This window comes from Biomphalaria glabrata, chromosome 8, assembly GCF_947242115.1.
Source record: "Biomphalaria glabrata chromosome 8, xgBioGlab47.1, whole genome shotgun sequence".
NCBI classification, from domain to species: Eukaryota; Metazoa; Mollusca; class Gastropoda; family Planorbidae; genus Biomphalaria; species Biomphalaria glabrata.
The window spans coordinates 19036808-19059666 of NC_074718.1; the positions used below are offsets into that span (position 1 = coordinate 19036808).

The 22859-nt window shown below is 39.7% G+C and overlaps 1 protein-coding gene across 5 annotated transcripts in view; it reads left to right on the forward strand.

Moving 5' to 3' along the window:
* Positions 1-22859, forward strand: part of LOC106073838 (glycine receptor subunit alpha-2-like) — a 124203-nt gene that overhangs the window by 67852 nt on the left and 33492 nt on the right. Inside the window, exons 1-2 of one of the 5 annotated variants that reach the window (XM_056038648.1) lie at positions 17527-17662; positions 19116-19209. The exons of 3 other annotated variants lie outside the window; for them this stretch is intronic. In XM_056038648.1, coding sequence (XP_055894623.1) covers positions 19160-19209 — 50 coding nt within the window. In that variant the 5' untranslated portion in view covers positions 17527-17662; positions 19116-19159. Of the gene's footprint in view, positions 1-17503; positions 17663-19115; positions 19210-22859 lie in introns of those variants that run through there. One more of the 5 variants, XM_056038643.1, reaches the window with a different exon arrangement.

Here is a 22859-nt window from a genome sequence, read left to right on the forward strand (position 1 = left end):
ATGCCAGGCGTCAGGTCAGATTTATGGCCTGTACCATGAGAGTAGGGACTAAGGCGAATATGTATTTGTCCAGCCCGAGTGCAACGCTATCTTAGAGCGATGCGTATACTGTGGGGGTGGGGGGGGGAAGTGAATAGGTGTGAAAAGTTATTAAGCCGCTGCGTGTAGCGCTGGTGCCGCGACCATTGTGTGCTGGTCACCTGTACAGCGGTTAAAAATTACTAGTTAGCCCCAGAGAAGCTAGTTGATGTTTTACGTCGAGATTCGTTCCGTGAGAAACAGTGCGAGGGGAGATAAATTCTATAAGAATTTAGTTATGGGTGGACAAGAAAATAATTGATTAAGTTAAAATTTAAAGTTTCTCACGATTTGCTGGGAAAAACTCAAATGAACTTTTGCATGCAAGTTTCGTATCGTCACACTTAGTACAAAAACATTTCAACACTAACAAATAAAAGATGTATACACTGGAGTTTTTGTGTCTTTGTTGATAAACATTGCATCACTAGTCTTCGTGATTCTCTCATGTACTATTGGTAGATAATGAACATAAATTAAAGGAGATGACCCTACAACTGTTAACCCGTAGTCACAAAAACGTCAGAGTAGAATGAGTTAAACAAGAAAGTAGTTTTTTTTAATACTTTAAAAAAAAAAACTTATATTAAGCATAGCTGTCATGTGATTAAATTTGTAATAGATCTAGACTAACAATAAAAAAAGCATTTATACACATTTAAAACAGGGGGAACGTCCTGAATTCGAACTCATGGCACAAGCCTTCTCAAGCCAACACGGTAACCACTCTGCTAGTGGAGAGCTTATGAACGTGGAAGATTATATAGTTATCTATTGTTTCTATAGTCTCGTCCTATTTTTCAGGTTTGTGTTCACTGTGTCGACCTGTAGAATGGTTTGGGGTCAAGGACGTAAAAAACTTCTTAGAAAAAATGTTTTACGTAATTTATTGACATCTGCTATACATGAGCTTGGCACAGGATTGGTACTTCTGTACGAATAGTGAGCAGAAGTGAAATGAGGCGTCAAAGAAAAAAAAAGGCTATTAAAAGAAGATAAACAGAGACAAAAATGCGAAGCTAATTGAACATGTTTCGAGAAACAAAACAACTTCCTAAACCTGGATACAAGATTTAGGACATGACTAATGAATTTTACTTCTGCACTCATCTAAATGTAATTTAGCTTTTGAAGAATCTCTGCAATGGCAGATCTACATTTGAAAAGGAGTGACAGTAGAGTCATTGACTTGTTAACACATTCACATGACGACATTGTGTCGAGTATAAATGCTCAATACTTTTAGGCGAAATTCTAATTTATTTAAGAAAAACAAAATAAGTCGAATCAATGTTAGCTTTACAGGGATGTCTGTTCGATTAGACTAAGAGGTCATCATCATCATCAAACTCCATTAGAATGAGGGCTTGAGAGGCTCAAATCCTCTCTTGCAAAAGCCCTGGACAGAAACCCTGCTGTCTTGCGTAGTGCATACATGTCACCATACAGGTCGAGAATTTTTGGTTTCCCAGACCTGTCGAGGCGGAGATCAGCAAGTCTGGGACAGTCAAACAGAAAATGAGGCACGGTTTCCTCTTCTTCCCCGCAGCGGGGGCACCGTGAATTGAAATTTGGCCATAGCCTAAGAGGTCATTGTGACCTTCGATCTTATGGATTTAGTCAATAGACGTGTTAGTAGACACAGGGCCAGGCAAACATGATCAACATGCAAGACTTTTAAATGTGCTGTAACTGTGTACTTAAATCTGATTTTGATGTTTAATAGATTTTTCTGCTAGATTTAATTCTTTCTCAACATTTAGTTTTAAATACTGAAACCATTTGCTTTAGGAAAGTCTAGACCCCAAATTGTTGTATTCTTTATGACCTGATCTTGTTCATAAACTCTAGACCCCAAATTGTTGTACTCTTTATGACCTGATCTTGTTCATAAACTCTAGACACCAAATTGTTGTACTCTTTATGACCTGATCTTGTTCATAAACTCTAGACACCAAATTGTTGTACTCTTTATGACCTGATCTTGTTCATAAACTCTAGACACCTAATTGTTGTACTCTATGACCTGATCTTGTTCATAAACTCTAGACACCAAATTAATGTACTCTTTATGACCTGATCTTGTTCATAAACTCTAGACACCAAATTAATGTACTCTTTATGACCTGATCTTGTTCATAAACTCTAGACACCAAATTAATGTACTCTTTATGACCTGATCTTGTTCATAAACTCTAGACACCAAATTAATGTACTCTTTATGACCTGATCTTGTTCATAAACTCTAGACACCAAATTGTTGTACTCTTTATGACCTGATCTTGTTCATAAACTCTAGACACCAAATTGTTGTATTCTTTATGACCTGATCTTGTTCATAAACTCTAGACACCAAATTGTTGTATTCTTTATGACCTGATCTTGTTCATTAATGACATAAATATTTTTTTTATGATAGGCCAAAAAACAAAATTCCTCCTATCGATGACTACTTTCTGACTACGATGAAAATTATTTTAAAAGTTAAAAAAAACAACAACTTTTATGTGCACAAATATAAAGTATAAAGGCTTCTCGTGGATGTCTGGAAGCTGCTTTGTGCGTGTTCATTTGAGTAAAGTTAACCGACATTCAGTATATAGCCAGGTTTATTACAAGTGACTTTTGATGCTAGACACCCAGTGTGCAATCAAATCAAATTATATCCTGTTTCAGACTAATGCATCGGTTGTCTTCCCTGCCTCCGTCTCGCGGTATCCTTTCAGTAGAGTGTTTACTTAACTGGCAACATACATATTGCATATGATGAAGTGTTCTGTTGGAGTCCTATATGATATGTATTCTTATAGTTTCTCTGTACTGGTATAGAACTGTGACTTGAAGAGACTAGAAGCTAACGTAGGATACAAATATTTTATCTAGACATTGAGGACAGGAAATACATGTAAGCGCTTCATGCTGGTGTAGAATGTATTCAACAATAAGTACTAGGATTGTGTTCTTCTGTTGGCTGTGCTTGACTTGTTGTAACATTCACTCACTTGGATTACTTGATAAGTGCTGCGATATTCTGTATGCGAGAGCTACACATCCAAAACAAACAAGCAGATTTACTCGGGATAGACTTCAACAAACAAGCAGATTTACTAGGGATAGACTTCAACAAACAAGCAGATTTACTAGGGATAGACTTCAACAAACAAGCAGATTTACTAGAGGGATAGACTTCAACAAACAAGCAGATTTACTAGGGATAGACTTCAACAAACAAGCAGATTTACTAGAGGGATAGACTTCCACAAACAAGCAGATTTACTAGGGATAGACTTCAACAAACAAGCAGATTTACTAGAGGGATAGACTTCAACAAACAAGCAGATTTACTAGGGATAGACTTCAACAAACAAGCAGATTTACTAGGGATAGACTTAAACAAACAAGCAGATTTACTAGGGATAAACTTAAACAAACAAGCAGATTTACTAGGGATAGACTTCAACAAACAAGCAGATTTACTAGGGATAGACTTAAACAAACAAGCAGATTTACTAGGGATAAACTTAAACAAACAAGCAGATTTACTAGGGATAGACTTCAACAAACAAGCAGATTTACTAGAGGGATAGACTTCAACAAACAAGCAGATTTACTAGGGATAGACTTAAACAAACAAAAGCGGTGTAAAACAAGGATGTGTACTGGCCCCTACACTTTTTGGCATCTTCTTCTCAGTCGTACTATCCAGTGCTTTTAAATCCCTGGAAGACGGAATATACATCCATAGCAGATCCGATGGAAGGCTCTTTAACCTGGCACGTCTTAAAGCCAAAACGAAAAGGCGTCGTATCTTGATAAGGGAGCTGCTGTTTGCCGATGACGCGGCACTCGTATCTCACTCACAAGGAGGTCTACAGAAGCTAGTGAACGCCTTAGCAGCTGCTTGTCAAGAGTTTAGCCTTACTATAAGTCTCTCCAAGACCGAAATCCTGGCACAAGACGTTGCAGAAATACCTATAATACAAATTGGGAACCACACCCTTTCAGTGGTGCAGGAATTTACCTACTTGGGTTCAACAATTGTCAGTAACCTAGACTTAGACATCGAGCTGACAAATAGGATAGGAAAAGCTACCACAGCATTGGCAAAACTCTCCAAGCGCGTCTGGGAAAATGGTAAATTGACCACAGCGACCAAAATCCTAGTCTACAACGCCTGTGTTGTGAGCACTCTCCTTTATGGCAGTGAAAGCTGGTCAACATACATGTACCAAGAGCACAGATTGAATAGTTTCCACTTGCGCTGCCTGAGACGCATAATGGGCATCTCTTGGAGGGACCATGTCTCCAATCAGGAAGTTTTGAGACTGGCCAATATGAACAGCATGTATGCTCTCCTGACACAAAGGAGATTACGCTGGCTCGGACATGTCACCCGCATGCCAGATGGTAGAATCCCGAAAGATATCTTATATGCTGAGCTTGTGGAAGGAGTCAGACCCAAGGGCCGCCCAAGACTAACATATAGAGATGTCTGCAAGCGAGACATGAGAGCCTCAGGCATCAGTGAAAGTATGTGGGAAAACATAGCCAAAGACCGGAGTGCATGGAGACAGACTGTGCGTGCTGGGACGACCCTTGCTGAGAACAAAAGAATTGAAGCGGCTTTAATCAAGAGGGAAAAAAAGAAAGCTGCCCTGTCTGCTAGCCCTAAATCAGAGGCATACAAATGTACGAATTGTGGCAAAGTCTGCCGTTCTAGAATTGGCTTGATTAGCCACACCAGATTCTGCCCCCTATCAAGATTAAGCCAAAACCAGTGACTCACTTGGGCGCATCCATTGCCTTTCGAGACAAAAGGAGCCATATATATAGACTTCAACAAACAAGCAGATTTACTAGAGGGATAGACTTCAACAAACAAGCAGATTTACTAGGGATAGACTTCAACAAACAAGCAGATTTACTAGAGGGATAGACTTCAACAAACAAGCAGATTTACTAGAGGGATAGACTTCAACAAACAACTAGGGATAGACTTCAACAAACAAGCAGATTTACTAGAGGGATAGACTTCAACAAACAAGCAGATTTACTAGAGGGATAGACTTCAACCTCGAGGAGAAATCAGGAGTGAAGCCCCTTAGGCGTTGGGAGTATCAGCTATGAAATTCCCTCCGGCAGCTTCTGCAACTGAGTTGGTGCCAAATGTAATGCGATGCGTTCCTTTGGATCACATCAGCAAGGTCGAGAGAGGGATCATGACGCATGGGCCACCCATGACCCCTTTATCCAAGGCCCAGGAATGCGCCCCGGAGAGGAAACTCTGGTGCTGCTGCAAAGCGGCTAAAACAACACGGGAGACAACAGTTACGGGTTATAAGTCCAACTTGATTGGCGTAATGTATGGACGCCACGGGTTGTCTCTGACGGTGGGAGAGGTCTTCGCGCCTCACTGATCAGCTACCGCCCGCCTCAACCTGGGCAGCCCCCAGTCAGTTAGGTGCTGATCCGCCACAGCCTGCCTGCTCTAATGGGTGCTTAGAGCTTAGTTTAAAACGACAAGTAGGCTGGAAACTTGCACCAAGCAACAAAAGAAGAAAAATTAAACTGAAAAAGAAAATCCCTGTCATGCGACTGGCCACTTGGAATGTCAGGACAATGTGTCCTGGTCTCACTGATGATCTAAGGCAGATCGACGATGCAAGGAAGACGGCAGTTATAAACAACGAGCTAAAAAGGCTACATATTGACATTGCAGCCCTGCAAGAAACCCGACTGGCCGAAAACGGCATGCTCCGCGAGACTGACTACACTTTCTTTTGGAAAGGGAAAGCACAGGATGAGACTCGAATACATGGTGTGGGCTTTGCTGTCAAGAACAGTCTTCTTCCCATGATAGTCCCTCCAGTTGGTGGCTCGGAACGGCTACTAAGCATAAGTATGATGACAGCATCTGGAAAAGTCACTCTAATTAGTGCCTATGCCCCCACACTATGCTCGCCTCAGGAGGACAAAGACAAGTTCTATGAAGACCTCAAAGAAGCCATTGCAAACATTCCTCAAAAAGAACATATGATCCTTCTAGGTGACTTCAATGCCAGAGTAGGATCAGATCACACTACCTGGCCAGACTGTCTTGGGCTTTTTGGAATCGGAAAGATGAATGAGAACGGACAAAGACTGCTTGAATTCTGCACATACCATAAGCTCTGCATTACCAACACATACTTCAGAACAAAACCACAGCACTGTGTCTCATGGAGGCACCCTAGGTCTGGGCACTGGCACCAGCTGGATATGATACTGACACGAAAAAAGGACATTGGAAATATACTGCTGACACGTAGCTACCAAAGCGCGGATTGTGATACTGATCATACTTTAGTGTCATGCCGGACAAGACTGCTGCCAACTAAGATCCACACTTCACAGGGAAAAAGAAAATCACGCCTGAATACTACTAGCACAAAAAATCCTGATCTTTGCACCGAATTTGAGAACAAATTAGAGGAAGCTTTTAAAAACTTCTCTGTGACTGAGGTAGAAAAAAGCTGGACGTATATGCGTGATACAATCTACCAAACATCATCACTGGTCTTTGGAAACAAAACCAAGAAAAGCGAAGACTGGTTTGAAGCTAATCTACCAGAAATGGAAACTGCCACTACGAACAAGAGAGCAGCCATGCTAATCTACAAGAAGGATCCCACCCCAAGCAACTTAAAAAGGCTCAGAGCTGCACGTAACAATGCCCAAAGAGTAGCGAGACAATGTGCTAACAAATACTGGCAGGAGCTATGCGAAGATATTCAATCTTGTGCCGACTGTGGTAACATAAGAGGACTATATGAGGGCATGAGAAAAGCCTTTGGACCTCACACCAGCAAGTGTGCTCCACTCAAGTCAAAAGATGGCTCAATCATCAGCGATCGTGCGCTGCAAATGGAACGATGGGTAGAACACTATGCAGAACTCTACCAGATTGAAAACGCCATCTCACCAAATGCTGTTTCCAACTTCCCATCACTTCCAGTTTTGACGGAATTAGACGAAACGCCCTCAGTAAAGGAGCTGAGCATTGCCATTGACATGCTTGCACATGGGAAAACACCCGGAGGAGATGGCATTCCTGCTGAAGTAATTCAGGCTGGAAAACATGCCCTAATCAAACCACTCCATGAACTGCTAAGCTTGTGCTGGGAACAAGGAATGGTCCCCCAGGAATTGAAAGACTCCAACATTGTTACAATTTATAAAAATAAAGGCGACCGCTCTGATTGTAACAATTACAGAGGTATCTCACTGCTTAGCATAGTCGGAAAGGCTTTTGCTAGAGTGTTACTAAAGCGATTACAGATCCTGGCAGATCGTGTTTATCCAGAGTCGCAGTGTGGCTTTAGGGCAGGAAGATCTACAACAGATATGATTTTCTCTCTGCGGCAGCTACAGGAGAAGAGCAGAGAACAAAAGCAGCCCCTCTTCATAGCTTTTATTGATTTGACCAAGGCCTTTGACCTTGTTAGCAGAAGCGGTCTGTTTGCTGTACTAGAGAGAATCGGCTGTCCAAATAAGTTAAGAAAACTAGTGTCAGCTTTTCACGAAAATATGCAGGGCACCGTTCAGTTTGGAAGTTCTTCCTCCAGGCCATTCTCCATTAAAAGCGGTGTAAAACAAGGATGTGTACTGGCCCCTACACTTTTTGGCATCTTCTTCTCAGTCGTACTATCCAGTGCTTTTAAATCCCTGGAAGACGGAATATACATCCATAGCAGATCCGATGGAAGGCTCTTTAACCTGGCACGTCTTAAAGCCAAAACGAAAAGGCGTCGTATCTTGATAAGGGAGCTGCTGTTTGCCGATGACGCGGCACTCGTATCTCACTCACAAGGAGGTCTACAGAAGCTAGTGAACGCCTTAGCAGCTGCTTGTCAAGAGTTTAGCCTTACTATAAGTCTCTCCAAGACCGAAATCCTGGCACAAGACGTTGCAGAAATACCTATAATACAAATTGGGAACCACACCCTTTCAGTGGTGCAGGAATTTACCTACTTGGGTTCAACAATTGTCAGTAACCTAGACTTAGACATCGAGCTGACAAAAAGGATAGGAAAAGCTACCACAGCATTGGCAAAACTCTCCAAGCGCGTCTGGGAAAATGGTAAATTGACCACAGCGACCAAAATCCTAGTCTACAACGCCTGTGTTGTGAGCACTCTCCTTTATGGCAGTGAAAGCTGGTCAACATACATGTACCAAGAGCACAGATTGAATAGTTTCCACTTGCGCTACCTGAGACGCATAATGGGCATCTCTTGGAGGGACCATGTCTCCAATCAGGAAGTTTTGAGACTGGCCAATATGAACAGCATGTATGCTCTCCTGACACAAAGGAGATTACGCTGGCTCGGACATGTCACCCGCATGCCAGATGGTAGAATCCCGAAAGATATCTTATATGCTGAGCTTGTGGAAGGAGTCAGACCCAAGGGCCGCCCAAGACTAACATATAGAGATGTCTGCAAGCGAGACATGAGAGCCTCAGGCATCAGTGAAAGTATGTGGGAAAACATAGCCAAAGACCGGAGTGCATGGAGACAGACTGTGCGTGCTGGGACGACCCTTGCTGAGAACAAAAGAATTGAAGCGGCTTTAATCAAGAGGGAAAAAAAGAAAGCTGCCCTGTCTGCTAGCCCTAAATCAGAGGCATACAAATGTACGAATTGTGGCAAAGTCTGCCGTTCTAGAATTGGCTTGATTAGCCACACCAGATTCTGCCCCCTATCAAGATTAAGCCAAAACCAGTGACTCACTTGGGCGCATCCATTGCCTTTCGAGACAAAAGGAGCCATATATATAGACTTCAACAAACAAGCAGATTTACTAGAGGGATAGACTTCAACAAACAAGCAGATTTACTAGGGATAGACTTCAACAAACAAGCAGATTTACTAGAGGGATAGACTTCAACAAACAAGCAGATTTACTAGGGATAGACTTCAACAAACAAGCAGATTTACTAGGAATAGACTTCAACAAACAAGCAGATTTACTAGAGGGATAGACTTCAACAAACAAGCAGATTTACTAAGGATAGACTTCAACAAACAAGCAGATTTACTAGGGATAGACTTAAACAAACAAGCAGATTTACTAGGGATAGACTTCAACAAACAAGCAGATTTACTAGGGATAGACTTCAACAAACAAGCAGATTTACTAGGGATAGACTTAAACAAACAAGCAGATTTACTAGGGATAGACTTAAACAAACAAGCAGATTTACTAGGGATAGACTTAAACAAACAAGCAGATTTACTAGGGATAAACTTAAACAAACAAGCAGATTTACTAGGGATAGACTAGTTGTAGAATTCCCACTGATTATTTACAAACGAGGGATGATTGTCAATAAATCCATTTTCACTATCATCTAGAAGTCACTTCACTATCAACTAGCAGTCACTTCACTATCAACTAGTAGTCACTTCACTATCAACTAGTAGTCACTTCACTATCAACTAGCAGCCACTTCACTATCAACTAGCAGTCACTTCACTATCAACTAGCAGTCACTTCACTATCAACTAGCAGTCACTCACTATCAACTAGTAGTCACTTCACTATCAACTAGTAGTCACTTCACTATCAACTAGAAGTCACTTCACTATCAACTAGCAGTCACTTCACTATCAACTAGCAGTCACTTCACTATCAACTAGCAGTCACTTCACTATCAACTAGCAGTCACTTCACTATCAACTAGCTGTCACTCACTATCTATACAATCACATTATCTCTTCTAACGGCAAAAGCTTACTGTTATTTATTGTATAACCCTAACTCTATTCTGAAACGTCATAAGTCCGTGATGTCACGTGACTCTTTCTACTTCGCTTACTAAATTGCACAACTGTTTTCTATTTACTATTACCAAACAAAAGAAGTGAGTACCAGGCACAACCTATGTACATTTTATTGTGGATGGTTAACAAGCAGCAAGTACCAGGCACAACCTATATATATATCTGGCACCATTTAGTACACATGCACGCACATATCTGGCATCATTTAGTAGCCTACACATGCACGCACATATCTGTCACCATTTAGTACACATGCACGCACATATCTGTCACCATTTAGTACACATGCACGCATATATCTGGCACCATTTAGTACACACGCACATATCTGGCACCATTTAGTACACATGCACATATCTGGCACCATTTAGTCCTGTATTATGAACTTTAACAATGGAATTATTTTGTGCACTATCCTGCTATTCTTCTAACTAAGTGCAGGTCCACGTCTGCTATTCTTCTAACAAAGTACAGGTCCACTTCTGCTATTCTTCTAACACAGTACAGGTCCACGTCTGCTATTCTTCTAACAAAGTACAGGTCTACGTCTGCTATTCTTCTAACAAAGTGCAGGTCCACGTCTGCTACTCTTATAACAAAGTACAGGTCCACGTCTGCTATTCTTCTAACAAAGTGCAGGTCCAGGTCTGCTATTCTTCTAACAAAGTGCAGGTCCACGTCTGCTATTCTTCTAACAAAGTACAGGTCCACGTCTGCTATTCTTCTAACAAAGTGCAGGTCCACGTCTGCTATTCTTCTAACAAAGTACAGGTCCACGTCTGCTATTCTTCTAAGAAAGTGCAGGTCCACGTCTGCTATTCTTCTAACAAAGTACAGGTCCACGTCTGCTATTCTTCTAACAAAGTACAGGTCCACGTCTGCTATTCTTCTAACAAAGTGCAGGTCCACGTCTGCTATTCTTCTAACAAAGTGCAGGTCCACGTCTGCTATTCTTCTAACAAAGTACAGGTCCACGTCTGCTATTCTTCTAACAAAGTACAGGTCCACGTCTGCTATTCTTCTAACAAAGTGCAGGTCCACGTCTGCTATTCTTCTAACAAAGTACAGGTCCACGTCTGCTATTCTTCTAAGAAAGTGCAGGTCCACGTCTGCTATTCTTCTAACAAAGTACAGGTCCACGTCTGCTATTCTTCTAACAAAGTACAGGTCCACGTCTGCTATTCTTCTAACAAAGTGCAGGTCCACGTCTGCTATTCTTCTAACAAAGTACAGGTCCACGTCTGCTATTCTTCTAACAAAGTGAAGGTCCACGTCTGCTATTCACACATTGTATAGATGGCGCGACTGGTGAAAGTGTGAAAGGTTTCATAAGTCTCGAAAACCACCCCTCCACCCCCATTGGCTACGCTCTTTGAATGCGTTGATTTAGTAATTTGCAAAATGATAAAAAAATTTTTTTTACTTGTATAAGAGCTAATTATGTTTGACCACATTATTATAAGAATTGATACTAACACTTATTCAGAACCCAAAAATGGCAAAAAGTTCTTGCAATGTACTTGAAGATAACCAAGAAATAGCTCTACAAACTAACTAGAAGAACATTAAACGATTTCTTTCCTTAATGTTGCAATAGAGTGACTAATGGACATTACAAACTGGTCTACATTCTAGGACAACTCTCTGCATCATTTTGTTTTCTGTAGTTGAGAACATTTGGTGCTTTCATTTTTTATCACAATTTTCGGCGCCCTTTAAGTGGGCCCCTATTTGTCATGGGCCAGGGTTCACTGAACCCCCTTCGCGCCTTGGATGCTGCCGCACTGCCCAGAACTGAAAGCAATATTACTTCAAAAAATGTTTGGTCTGTAAGATAAAATTATCATTTGCTTGTTTCCAAAGTGTATGAACATAAGCTATGATCTAGAAGATTAGATACTAGCATTGAGAGAGACTCGTTACTTGACACTCACTTGTTACGTGTACGAACTAATGGACTCTATAAAAGCTTGGATTACAATGTGTCGTATAGAATACAGCACTCTGTGTGTATTTTGAAGTGTGTGTGTGCGAATGTGTAGTATACACAGACATTGTCTGATTAAAAACACACACACACACAAGCTCAAACTAAGCAAGAAATAATGAGTGAGGGTGAGCGAACTAGGGAGAGAGAGAGAGAACAAAAGTGAAGAAGACGTGTGTTAATAATGGTCAGCTGGGTGTGCGTGTCACGTGTCGATGAATGTCCAACTCTTATAACAGAGAGAGAGAGAGAGAGAGAGAGACTCCGAGCTGTGTCAATGAAATACAAGTTGATTTTTTGTTCTAAGTTAGAACTGTGTGGACGACAGGCCCCTTTCAGTTCCATTGTATGCTACTTTAGAGCTGTGTTGACGACATGCACCTTTGAGTTCCATTGTATGCTACTTTAGAACTGTGTGGACAACATGCACCTTTGAGTTCCATTGTATGCTACTTTAGAACTGTGTGGACGACATGCACCTTTCAGTTCCATTGTATGCTACTTTAGAGCTGTGTTGACGACATGCCCCTTTCAGTTCCATTGTATGCTACTTTAGAGCTGTGTTGACGACATGCACCTTTGAGTTCCATTGTATGCTACTTTAGAACTGTGTGGACAACATGCACCTTTGAGTTCCATTGTATGCTACTTTAGAACTGTGTGGACGACATGCCCCTTTGAGTTCCATTGTATGCTACTTTAGAACTGTGTGGACGACATGCACCTTTGAGTTCCATTGTATGCTACTTTAGAACTGTGTGGACGACATGCACCTTTGAGTTCCATTGTATGCTACTTTAGAACTGTGTGGACGACATGCCCCTTTGAGTTCCATTGTATGCTACTTTAGAACTGTGTGGACGACATGCACCTCTGAGTTCCATTGTATGCTACTTTAGAACTGTGTGGACGACATGCCCCTTTGAGTTCCATTGTATGCTACTTTAGAACTGTGTGGACAACATGCACCTTTGAGTTCCATTGTATGCTACTTTAGAACTGTGTGGACGACATGCCCCTTTGAGTTCCATTGTATGCTACTTTAGAACTGTGTGGACGACATGCCCCTTTGAGTTCCATTGTATGCTACTTTAGAACTGTGTGGACGACATGCCCCTTTGAGTTCCATTGTATGCTACTTTAGAACTGTGTGGACGACATGCCCCTTTGAGTTCCATTGTATGCTACTTTAGAACTGTGTGGACGACATGCCCCTTTGAGTTCCATTGTATGCTACTTTAGAACTGTGTGGACGACATGCCCCTTTGAGTTCCATTGTATGCTACTTTAGAACTGTGTGGACGACATGCCCCTTTGAGTTCCATTGTATGCTACTTTAGAACTGTGTGGACGACATGCCCCTTTGAGTTCCATTGTATGCTACTTTAGAACTGTGTGGACGACATGCCCCTTTGAGTTCCATTGTATGCTACTTTAGAACTGTGTGGACGACATGCACCTTTCAGTTCCATTGTATGCTACTTTAGAACTGTGTGGACGACATGCCCCTTTGAGTTCCATTGTATGCTACTTTAGAACTGTGTGGACGACATGCCCCTTTGAGTTCCATTGTATGCTACTTTAGAACTGTGTGGACGACATGCCCCTTTGAGTTCCATTGTATGCTACTTTAGAACTGTGTGGACGACATGCCCCTTTGAGTTCCATTGTATGCTACTTTAGAACTGTGTGGACGACATGCACCTTTGAGTTCCATTGTATGCTACTTTAGAACTGTGTGGACGACATGCACCTTTCAGTTCCATTGTATGCTACTTTAGAACTGTGTGGACGACATGCCCCTTTCAGTTCCATTGTATGCTACTTTAGAACTGTGTGGACGACATGCACCTTTGAGTTCCATTGTATGCTACTTTAGAACTGTGTTGACGACATGCCCCTCTGAGTTCCATTGTATGCTACTTTAGAACTGTGTGGACGACATGCACCTTTGAGTTCCATTGTATGCTACTTTAGAACTGTGTGGACGACATGCCCCTTTCAGTTCCATTGTATGCTACTTTAGAACTGTGTGGACGACATGCCCCTTTCAGTTCCATTGTATGCTACTTTAGAACTGTGTGGACGACATGCCCCTTTCAGTTCCATTGTATGCTACTTTAGAACTGTGTGGACGACATGCACCTTTCAGTTCCATTGTATGCTACTTTAGAACTGTGTGGACGACATGCACCTCTGAGTTCCATTGTATGCTACTTTAGAACTGTGTGGACGACATGCACCTTTCAGTTCCATTGTATGCTACTTTAGAACTGTGTGGACGACATGCCCCTTTCAGTTCCATTGTATGCTACTTTAGAACTGTGTGGACGACATGCCCCTTTGAGTTCCATTGTATGCTACTTTAGAACTGTGTGGACGACATGCACCTCTGAGTTCCATTGTATGCTACTTTAGAACTGTGTGGACGACATGCCCCTTTGAGTTCCATTGTATGCTACTTTAGAACTGTGTGGACGACATGCACCTTTCAGTTCCATTGTATGCTACTTTAGAACTGTGTGGACGACATGCCCCTTTGAGTTCCATTGTATGCTACTTTAGAACTGGGTTGATACAAATTAATCAATATTCTAACTTACTCCTCTGGTGCTTTCTGATAGATTACACCCTTTGATTTGTTCAAGAAGTTTAGAAAAGATGACTGTAGAGAAATACTTCTTGCTAAGGCACGGAGTGTCTGTATTTAGGGGGACTTAAAGTTTCCAAAACATACTACAAAAAATTAATCCTTTGAGGTTGTTTTCAATTTAAAAGTATACATAGTATTAAAGCTTTCAATTACAATGGATTCAGTGATTGCTTCTCTTAAAGTTGCTTCCCTCAACGTTTTATGTTATGACATACAAACTGGAGAATGTGCCTATTGTGTTGAGTTTAGGTCATTGTTTTTATTGTGCAACTTTTTCTTTTCTCGCATGAGCTTCTGGCGTCTTTGGCCAAATCTTCACTTTTCTAGTTGCTGATTTGATACAAGACAAAGAAAGGGTAAAGGCATAGCCCTCGACACCAAAATCAGACTGATGCTCTCCTTGTCATGGCCACAGTCTTATATGCTTGCGAATCTTGGACGCTGACTGCAGAGCTAGAGAGGAGGATCCTAGCAATGTGATTGAGATGCTACAGAAGGATCCTAGGTAGCACATTTTAAGATCGTCTCACAAACAAAGAGATTAGAGACAGGGTTACTACAGCGATTGGACCCCATGGTGACCTAACAATTGTAAAAAAAAAACGCAGGCAAAAACTCTATGGCCATAGTACTTCCTTCAAGGAACAGTACCAGGAAAAAGAAGCAGAGGCAGACAGGAAAAGCGATGGAAAGCGACATAAAAGAATGGACAGGTCTGGCGTTGAAAGAAGGTCTATCCAAAGAAATCAAGGAATGAAGAAAGACGGTCAACAACTCCCCAACGGTTCAGTAGACTAAGGGATAGGTGAAGGTAAAGTGAAGGCGATACAAGAAACTTGAATATTTCTTTTTGAAGAAATCGCTAAATGTGATTTTGAAATGAATGAAAGATTTTGAAGACAATTTTTTAAAGTCGTCCTTCACCTCGAAACGCCTTTCAAAAACAAAACTGAACTTTTGGTTCTTCTTTAGGTCAGTAGAGTTCTTTAGCACAGTAGAGTTCTTTAACTCCATAGAGTTATTTAGCTCAATGGAATTCTTAAGCTCCATGAAGTTCTTTAGTTCAGTAGAGCTCTTTAGTTCCATAGAGTTCTTTAGCTCAGTAGAGCTCTTCAGATCAATAGAGTTCTTTAGTTCAGTAGAGCTCTTGAAGTTCAGTAGAGCTCTTTTCCTCAGTAGAGTTCTTTAGTTCAATAGAGCTCTTTAGTTCAGTAGAGCTCTTTTCCTCAGTAGAGTTCTTTAGTTCAATAGAGTTCTTTAGTTCAATAGAGCTCTTTAATTCAGTAGAGTTCTTTAGTTCAGTAGAGCTCTTTAGTTCAGTAGAGTTCTTTAGTTCAGTAGAGCTCTTTTGCTCAGTAGAGTTCACCAGGAGTGTAGTTTTACTTCTTTAAAATTAACGTACTTTGTCTTGAAGAGATTTTTATTCTACTTCTTTATATATTTGTCAAAACAAAAAATATTTCAAAATAAAACATTCGTATCTTTATTATAATTAAAATTATTGAAACATTTTTGTCTTAAGACTTAACAATGATGTACATTGAAGTATCACGTGATTCTGTCTCCAAGCATTGACCATATCTATCACATGTTCTTATGATCATTGGAGTAATTTTGGAAGAATTTAGTATTCCATTTCTCATTGATGTTAAGAAACACTTAAAAACAAGAAAACTTGACTAGAGACATTGTTTTATCTTGACCAGAGACATTGTTTGATCTTGACTAGAGACATTGTTTTATCTTGACCAGAGACATTGTTTTATCTTGACTAGAGACATTGTTTTATCTTGACTAGAGACATTGTTTTATCTTGACTAGAGACATTGTTTGATCTTGACTAGAGACATTGTTTGATCTTGACTAGAGACATTGTACGATCTTGACTAGAGACATTGTTTGATCTTGACTAGAGACATTGTTTGATCTTGACTAGAGACATTGTTTGATCTTGACTAGAGACATTGTTTGATCTTGACTAGAGACATTGTTTTATCTTGACTAGAGACAATGTTTTATCTTGACTAACGACATTGTTTTATCTTGACTAGAGACATTGTTTGATCTTGACTAGAGACATTGTTTTATCTTGACTAGAGACAATGTTTTATCTTGACTAGAGACATTGTTTTATCTTGACTAGAGACATTGTTTGATCTTGACTGGAGACATTGTTTTATCTTGACTAGAGACATTGTTTGATCTTGACTATAGACATTGTTTGATCTTGACTAGAGACATTGTTTGATTGTTTGTAGACTCTCTCTTCCTCCCTTCTCTCTCCCTATTCTCTCTCTGTAACACACACACCCACACCCACTACCTCACAAACAATAGTTGTACGGACTGTCAAACAATTGCATTGTCTGAATCAACGGTCAAGTCTTAACGGGATGCTGCTAAATATTTCAAAAGCTCGATTCTAAGTGTTGAACTGGGACAGGCTATTGATGACTGCATCACTCAATCTTTCTTGTCGCGCTCTGGTTTCCGAGACAATTAGTTCTTCTCATGTACAGTCCCATTACATCGCATTGATGATGTCACTTTTAGCGAAAAGAGATCACTTTATTTGTAATGCTAGCTACATAGCATGGTAATCGACCAATATTTTATTTGAAGTGTTAGCTACATGACATGTTAACCGACCAATACTTTGTTTGAAGTGCTAGCTACATGACATGTTAATCGACCAATACTTTGTTTGAAGTGCTAGCTACATGACATGATAACTGACCATTACTTTGTTTGAAGTGCTAGCTACATGACATGATAACTGACCAATACTTTGTTTGAAGTGCTAGCTACATGACATGATAACTGACCAATATTTTTTTTATTTTAGTGATCTTCCGAGGTGGTAGTTCTAAAATTGAAAAGAAAATATTTGACTTCACTGGACAGCCGTAAGTACTGTGCAGACACTCAAAACAATTCCCTAAAGTCAAATAGTGTTCAAATAGGTGTACATACTCGTTACGTGTGCTTCTTACTCGTCATGGACTTCTCTAGAAGACTCAGTTGTATTCTTCTGATACTAGCTTTCACATGGACACTGGTCAGCTGTAATATCAAGACTAGAAAACGTCGAGAAAAAGGAAGGTTGACTGGACTACAAAGGTAAATAGTTGCATGTCTGACACTAGTACTTTCTACTTGCTCAAATAATTAAAGAAAATTTAGGAAATTAAACTAAACCCCCCTCATGGTTTTTCACTCATGTCTGAATACCAGAATCTATAAACCATATATATATATATATATATATATATATGTCTGCTGTCTTTCCACTAATTCCAGGAACTTTTAGCTCCCAAAGCGAGATTCAGGACGGAGCCCTGGCGCCAAGCATTATTTCCTGTATTTAAAATTTAAAAAAAATGCATATACTGAGGTGCCTACAGTGCAATATCCTGTTACTCTTCTATTCGAAAATTGTAGGTCAAATATTAAATCTTCTATTCACTAAATTGTTTTAATGGAGCCTAGTGACTGGTAGAAAAACAAATCAATGTGTGACATGTTTTATTTGGAATAGTGTTGAAACTCAAATGACAGTTGTTTGATTTAGTTGTTTGTTTTTTTACATTTTATGACTTTAATTCTCGTAGATTTACTTTATTAATGGGTTACACAAACCGGCTAAAAACAAATAGTTAGGTTCAGATGGTAATTATAGTTTTGCTTTAGTTTAAATGAGGGGGGCCAACCACAAACCCCTTTTCGGCTACGCTTATGGAATTTAGTTATTGTAGTTTTGCTTTTCTTTTTATTGTAAGGATGTTTCAACCTTACCCCCCCTCCCCCCAAGGCTACGCTCATGAAATTCGTTGACTAGTTTTCCTACAGTCGCTTTTTTATTGGATTGAATTTTAACTAGAGATGGGAATCGAACCCATCTTTTAAAGTTTGGGGTCAGTTCGGTTCGGTTAGATCCAAAGTTCGAATTCGGGTTCCGTTCGATGTTATGAGTTTAGGTAATAGCAAAGACTATGTACATGTAATAAAGTTCAATTCAATTTGTTATATAAAACAGTTTATTCCGCTATAATTTTGCTTCGCGGTTACCAAAAATTACCTAAACAAATTAATAAAAATTAAGCACCTTTATTAGAAACTCTGGATTATAATGTTATTATAGTACTTACACTAATTCATGGGATGTAGGAATTTTATCCGAAACCAACTTCTTAAATTTCCACCTCCTAGATGTGGCACCATATCGAAGCACTACATCGAGATGTTTGTCAGGCGATTACGAAACATTTCTTCCCTTTCCACCTTCTAAATCATCAGTTGCCATTTCGTATTTAAAGCTCTAATTATGTCAAACTTATCAATAGAAAATCCACTAATTTGTCTTGTAGTTTGTTGAGTTCATTTCGATATGACGTGATGTCACTTTAAAAAGCCAAATCTTACAACCATGAGGGGTCGTTGAGGCACTTGCTGGTATTTCTCCGCCATAAATTGTCAGTTTCCTGTCTCATAAAAAGGTTTTAGAAACTTTCCTTTGCTTAACCAGCGCACTTCATTGTCAAGTAAAACATCTTCATTTCTTCTTGTTCTAAAGTAGCAAGAGTTAAGCGACATCAGATATGTTGGCGGCAGTAGACAATGGCGCTCTGTCAAGATGTTTTAAATGGAGATTTCTGTCTTGCGAAAAGGTGAGACGGCTTCAGCTCTATTCTTATTTTTCATGACACATTTCTACCATCACTGATAGTAGCCCCCTTTTTACGCATTCGCCATAGAAAAAAAAGGCTTCCAAATGTGAGCAACTCTGTAGCATGCCCTTACCGCCGACTCATTGTCTTGTCCCTTCATGTCCAATAGTGTCGTAAATCCTAGTTTAATCTCTGTCAGGGCTCAAATATATATATATATATATGCTGCTTGGCTCTCTTGTTCTTGTGTTTCTTAACTTGGCTCACTAGCGGGTTTCTTGAATACTAAATAATACTTGCTTGATACTTCTTGGTTACTCAATTATAATTCATTAATACTTGCTTAACTCAAATACGAACACTTAATATACATCAACTCCAACTCCTTATATTCATGAATATCAATAATACTTTAATACTAGATAAAGCACACAATTATATCACTCTTATGAAATAGTAATACACAAAACACCAGTCCATCAACGTTTAAGTATATAAATGCATAAATACCAGTCCAGGAAGTAAACGTCCAACCTTCCTGGACCGGGAGCAAGACCTTACTGACTTAACACATTCTCTCGCACATTCAACGAAGACTTAATCACTTAGTTCACAACACGTGCAACACTTCGCATTCATAACAAGGGGATATACCTCTTCCTGACAATCTCTACACGTAACTTATAGATATGTTTTCTTCGCGACTCAAACTAGGAATATCGCCATATTTGTTTTTTGATTTCATAATGTTGTTTAACCTTACGTTCTAAAGAACCAGCCACCAACAGCTCTATACCAATTAAAAATAGTGGCTTCTTCTCATGCTCCACAAAAAAAGGTAAAGATCTGTCCACTTTTCCGGGTAGTTTCTACATTCAGAATTTACTTTTCCGGGTAGTTTCTACATTCAGAATTTACTTTTCGGGTAGTTTCTACATTCAGAGTCTACTTTTCCTGGTAGTTTCTACATTCAGAATTTACTTTTCCTGGTAGTTTCTACATTCAGAATTTACTTTTCCTGGTAGTTTCTACATTCAGAATTTACTTTTCCTGGTAGTTTCTACATTCAGAATTTACTTTTCCTGGTAGTTTCTACATTCAGAATTTACTTTTCCTGGTAGTTTCTACATTCAGAATTTACTTTTCGGGTAGTTTCTACATTCAGAGTCTACTTTTCCTGGTAGTTTCTACATTCAGAATATACTTTTCCGGGTAGTTTCTACATTCAGAATTTACTTTTCCGGGTAGTTTCTACATTCAGAATTTACTTTTCGGGTAGTTTCTACATTCAGAGTCTACTTTTCCTGGTAGTTTCTACATTCAGAATTTACTTTTCCTGGTAGTTTCTACATTCAGAATTTACTTTTCGGGTAGTTTCTACATTCAGAGTCTACTTTTCCTGGTAGTTTCTACATTGAGAATTTACTTTTCCGGGTAGTTTCTACATTCAGAATTTACTTTTCGGGTAGTTTCTACATTCAGAGTCTACTTTTCCTGGTAGTTTCTACATTCAGAATTTACTTTTCCGGGTATTTTCTACATTCAGAATTTACTTTTCCGGGTAGTTTCTACATTCAGAATGTACTTTTCGGGTAGTTTCTACATTCAGAGTCTACTTTTCCTGGTAGTTTCTACATTCAGAATTTACTTTTCCGGGTAGTTTCTACATTCAGAGTCTACTTTTCCTGGTAGTTTCTACATTCAGAGTCTACTTTTCCTGGTAGTTTCTACATTCAGAATTTACTTTTCCGGGTAGTTTCTACATTCAGAATTTACTTTTCCGGGTAGTTTCTACATTCAGAATTTACTTTTCGGGTAGTTTCTACATTCAGAGTCTACTTTTCCTGGTAGTTTCTACATTCAGAATTTACTTTTCCGGGTAGTTTCTACATTCAGAGTCTACTTTTCCTGGTAGTTTCTACATTCAGAGTCTACTTTTCCTGGTAGTTTCTACATTCAGAGTCTACTTTTCCTGGTAGTTTCTACATTCAGAATTTACTTTTCCGGGTAGTTTCTACATTCAGAATTTACTTTTCCGGGTAGTTTCTACATTCAGAATTTACTTTTCGGGTAGTTTCTACATTCAGAGTCTACTTTTCATGGTAGTTTCTACATTCAGAGTCTACTTTTCCGGGTAGTTTCTACATTCAGAGTCTACTTTTCCGGGTAGTTTCTACATCCAGAGTCTACTTTTCCGGGTAGTTTCTACATTCAGAGTCTACTTTTCCGGGTAGTTTCTACATCCAGAGTCTACTTTTCCTGGTAGTTTCTACATTCAGAGTCTACTTTTCCGGGTAGTTTCTACATCCAGAGTCTACTTTTCCGGGTAGTTTCTACATCCAGAGTCTACTTTTCCTGGTAGTTTCTACATTCAGAGTCTACTTTTCCGGGTAGTTTCTACATCCAGAGTCTACTTTTCCGGGTAGTTTCTACATTCAGAGTCTACTTTTCCGGGTAGTTTCTACATCCAGAGTCTACTTTTCCGGGTAGTTTCTACATTCAGAGTCTACTTTTCCGGGTAGTTTCTACATCCAGAGTCTACTTTTCCGGGTAGTTTCTACATCCAGAGTCTACTTTTCCTGGTAGTTTCTACATTCAGAGTCTACTTTTTGTTTCTTCGATTCTCTCATTTCATTAACGGATACATATTAAATGCGTCGATACCAAAAGAAGACAACCCAAAATGATGCAGGAAAGATACCAAAAGAAGACAACCCAAAATGATGCAGGAAAGATGCTCACATAGGATATCAAGCAAAAGGCCTGCTAGAGAAAGTAGCATAATTTTCCAAAACTGAAAAATTACAGTCAAATAATCTCGCTGAAAACAAAGTGGTTTTTTTTCTTACAAGAATATTGCAAAATATTGATTCAGTTCGGTTTAGGTAAGGACAGTTCTTTCGGTTCGGTTCGTACCGATCAGTTTTGAAATTCAGGTTTGGTTTGGTTCGGTCGTAAGTGAGGTTCGGGTTCGGCTCGTTCGGTTCGGGTTCTGTGTGTTACCCATCCTTTAGTTTTAGTCTTGGCTACGCTCATGGAATGTAGTGACTGTTTTAATCCAAATAGCCTTCAACTCCTGAATCATACGCAAATCTTCAACTCTACCAAGTCTCCGCGAACATTAAACTTTACAAACCTTCAACTCTACAAACCTCCAAAAACCTCCAACTCAAACTTCAGCTTTACAAACCCTCAAATCTACGAACTTCAACTCTACAAACTTTCAGCTCCATAAACATTCAGCTCCACAAACTTCCACATACCTCCAACTCTAATAAGCTTCATCTCTACAAATTTCCACAAACCTCCAATTCTACAAACCTTCAACATACAAACCTCCAAACACCTCTACTTCTACAAACCTTGAACTCTACATACCTTCCTCAAATTTTACAAAACATCTACTCTGAAACCTTCTATGAACCTCCACAAACCTTCAACTGTACAAACCCTCAACTCAAAAAACCTCTATAAGCCTCCACAAACTTCAACTCTACAAACTTCCTCAAACCTCGAACCTTCATCGCTAAAAACCTCCACAAAACTCCAAATCTACGAACCTTTAATTCTACATATCTTCAACTGTACAAACCTCCAACTCCAGACAATCTTCCACTATCATTAGGTCGATGCTAGACCTCCGAATGTGA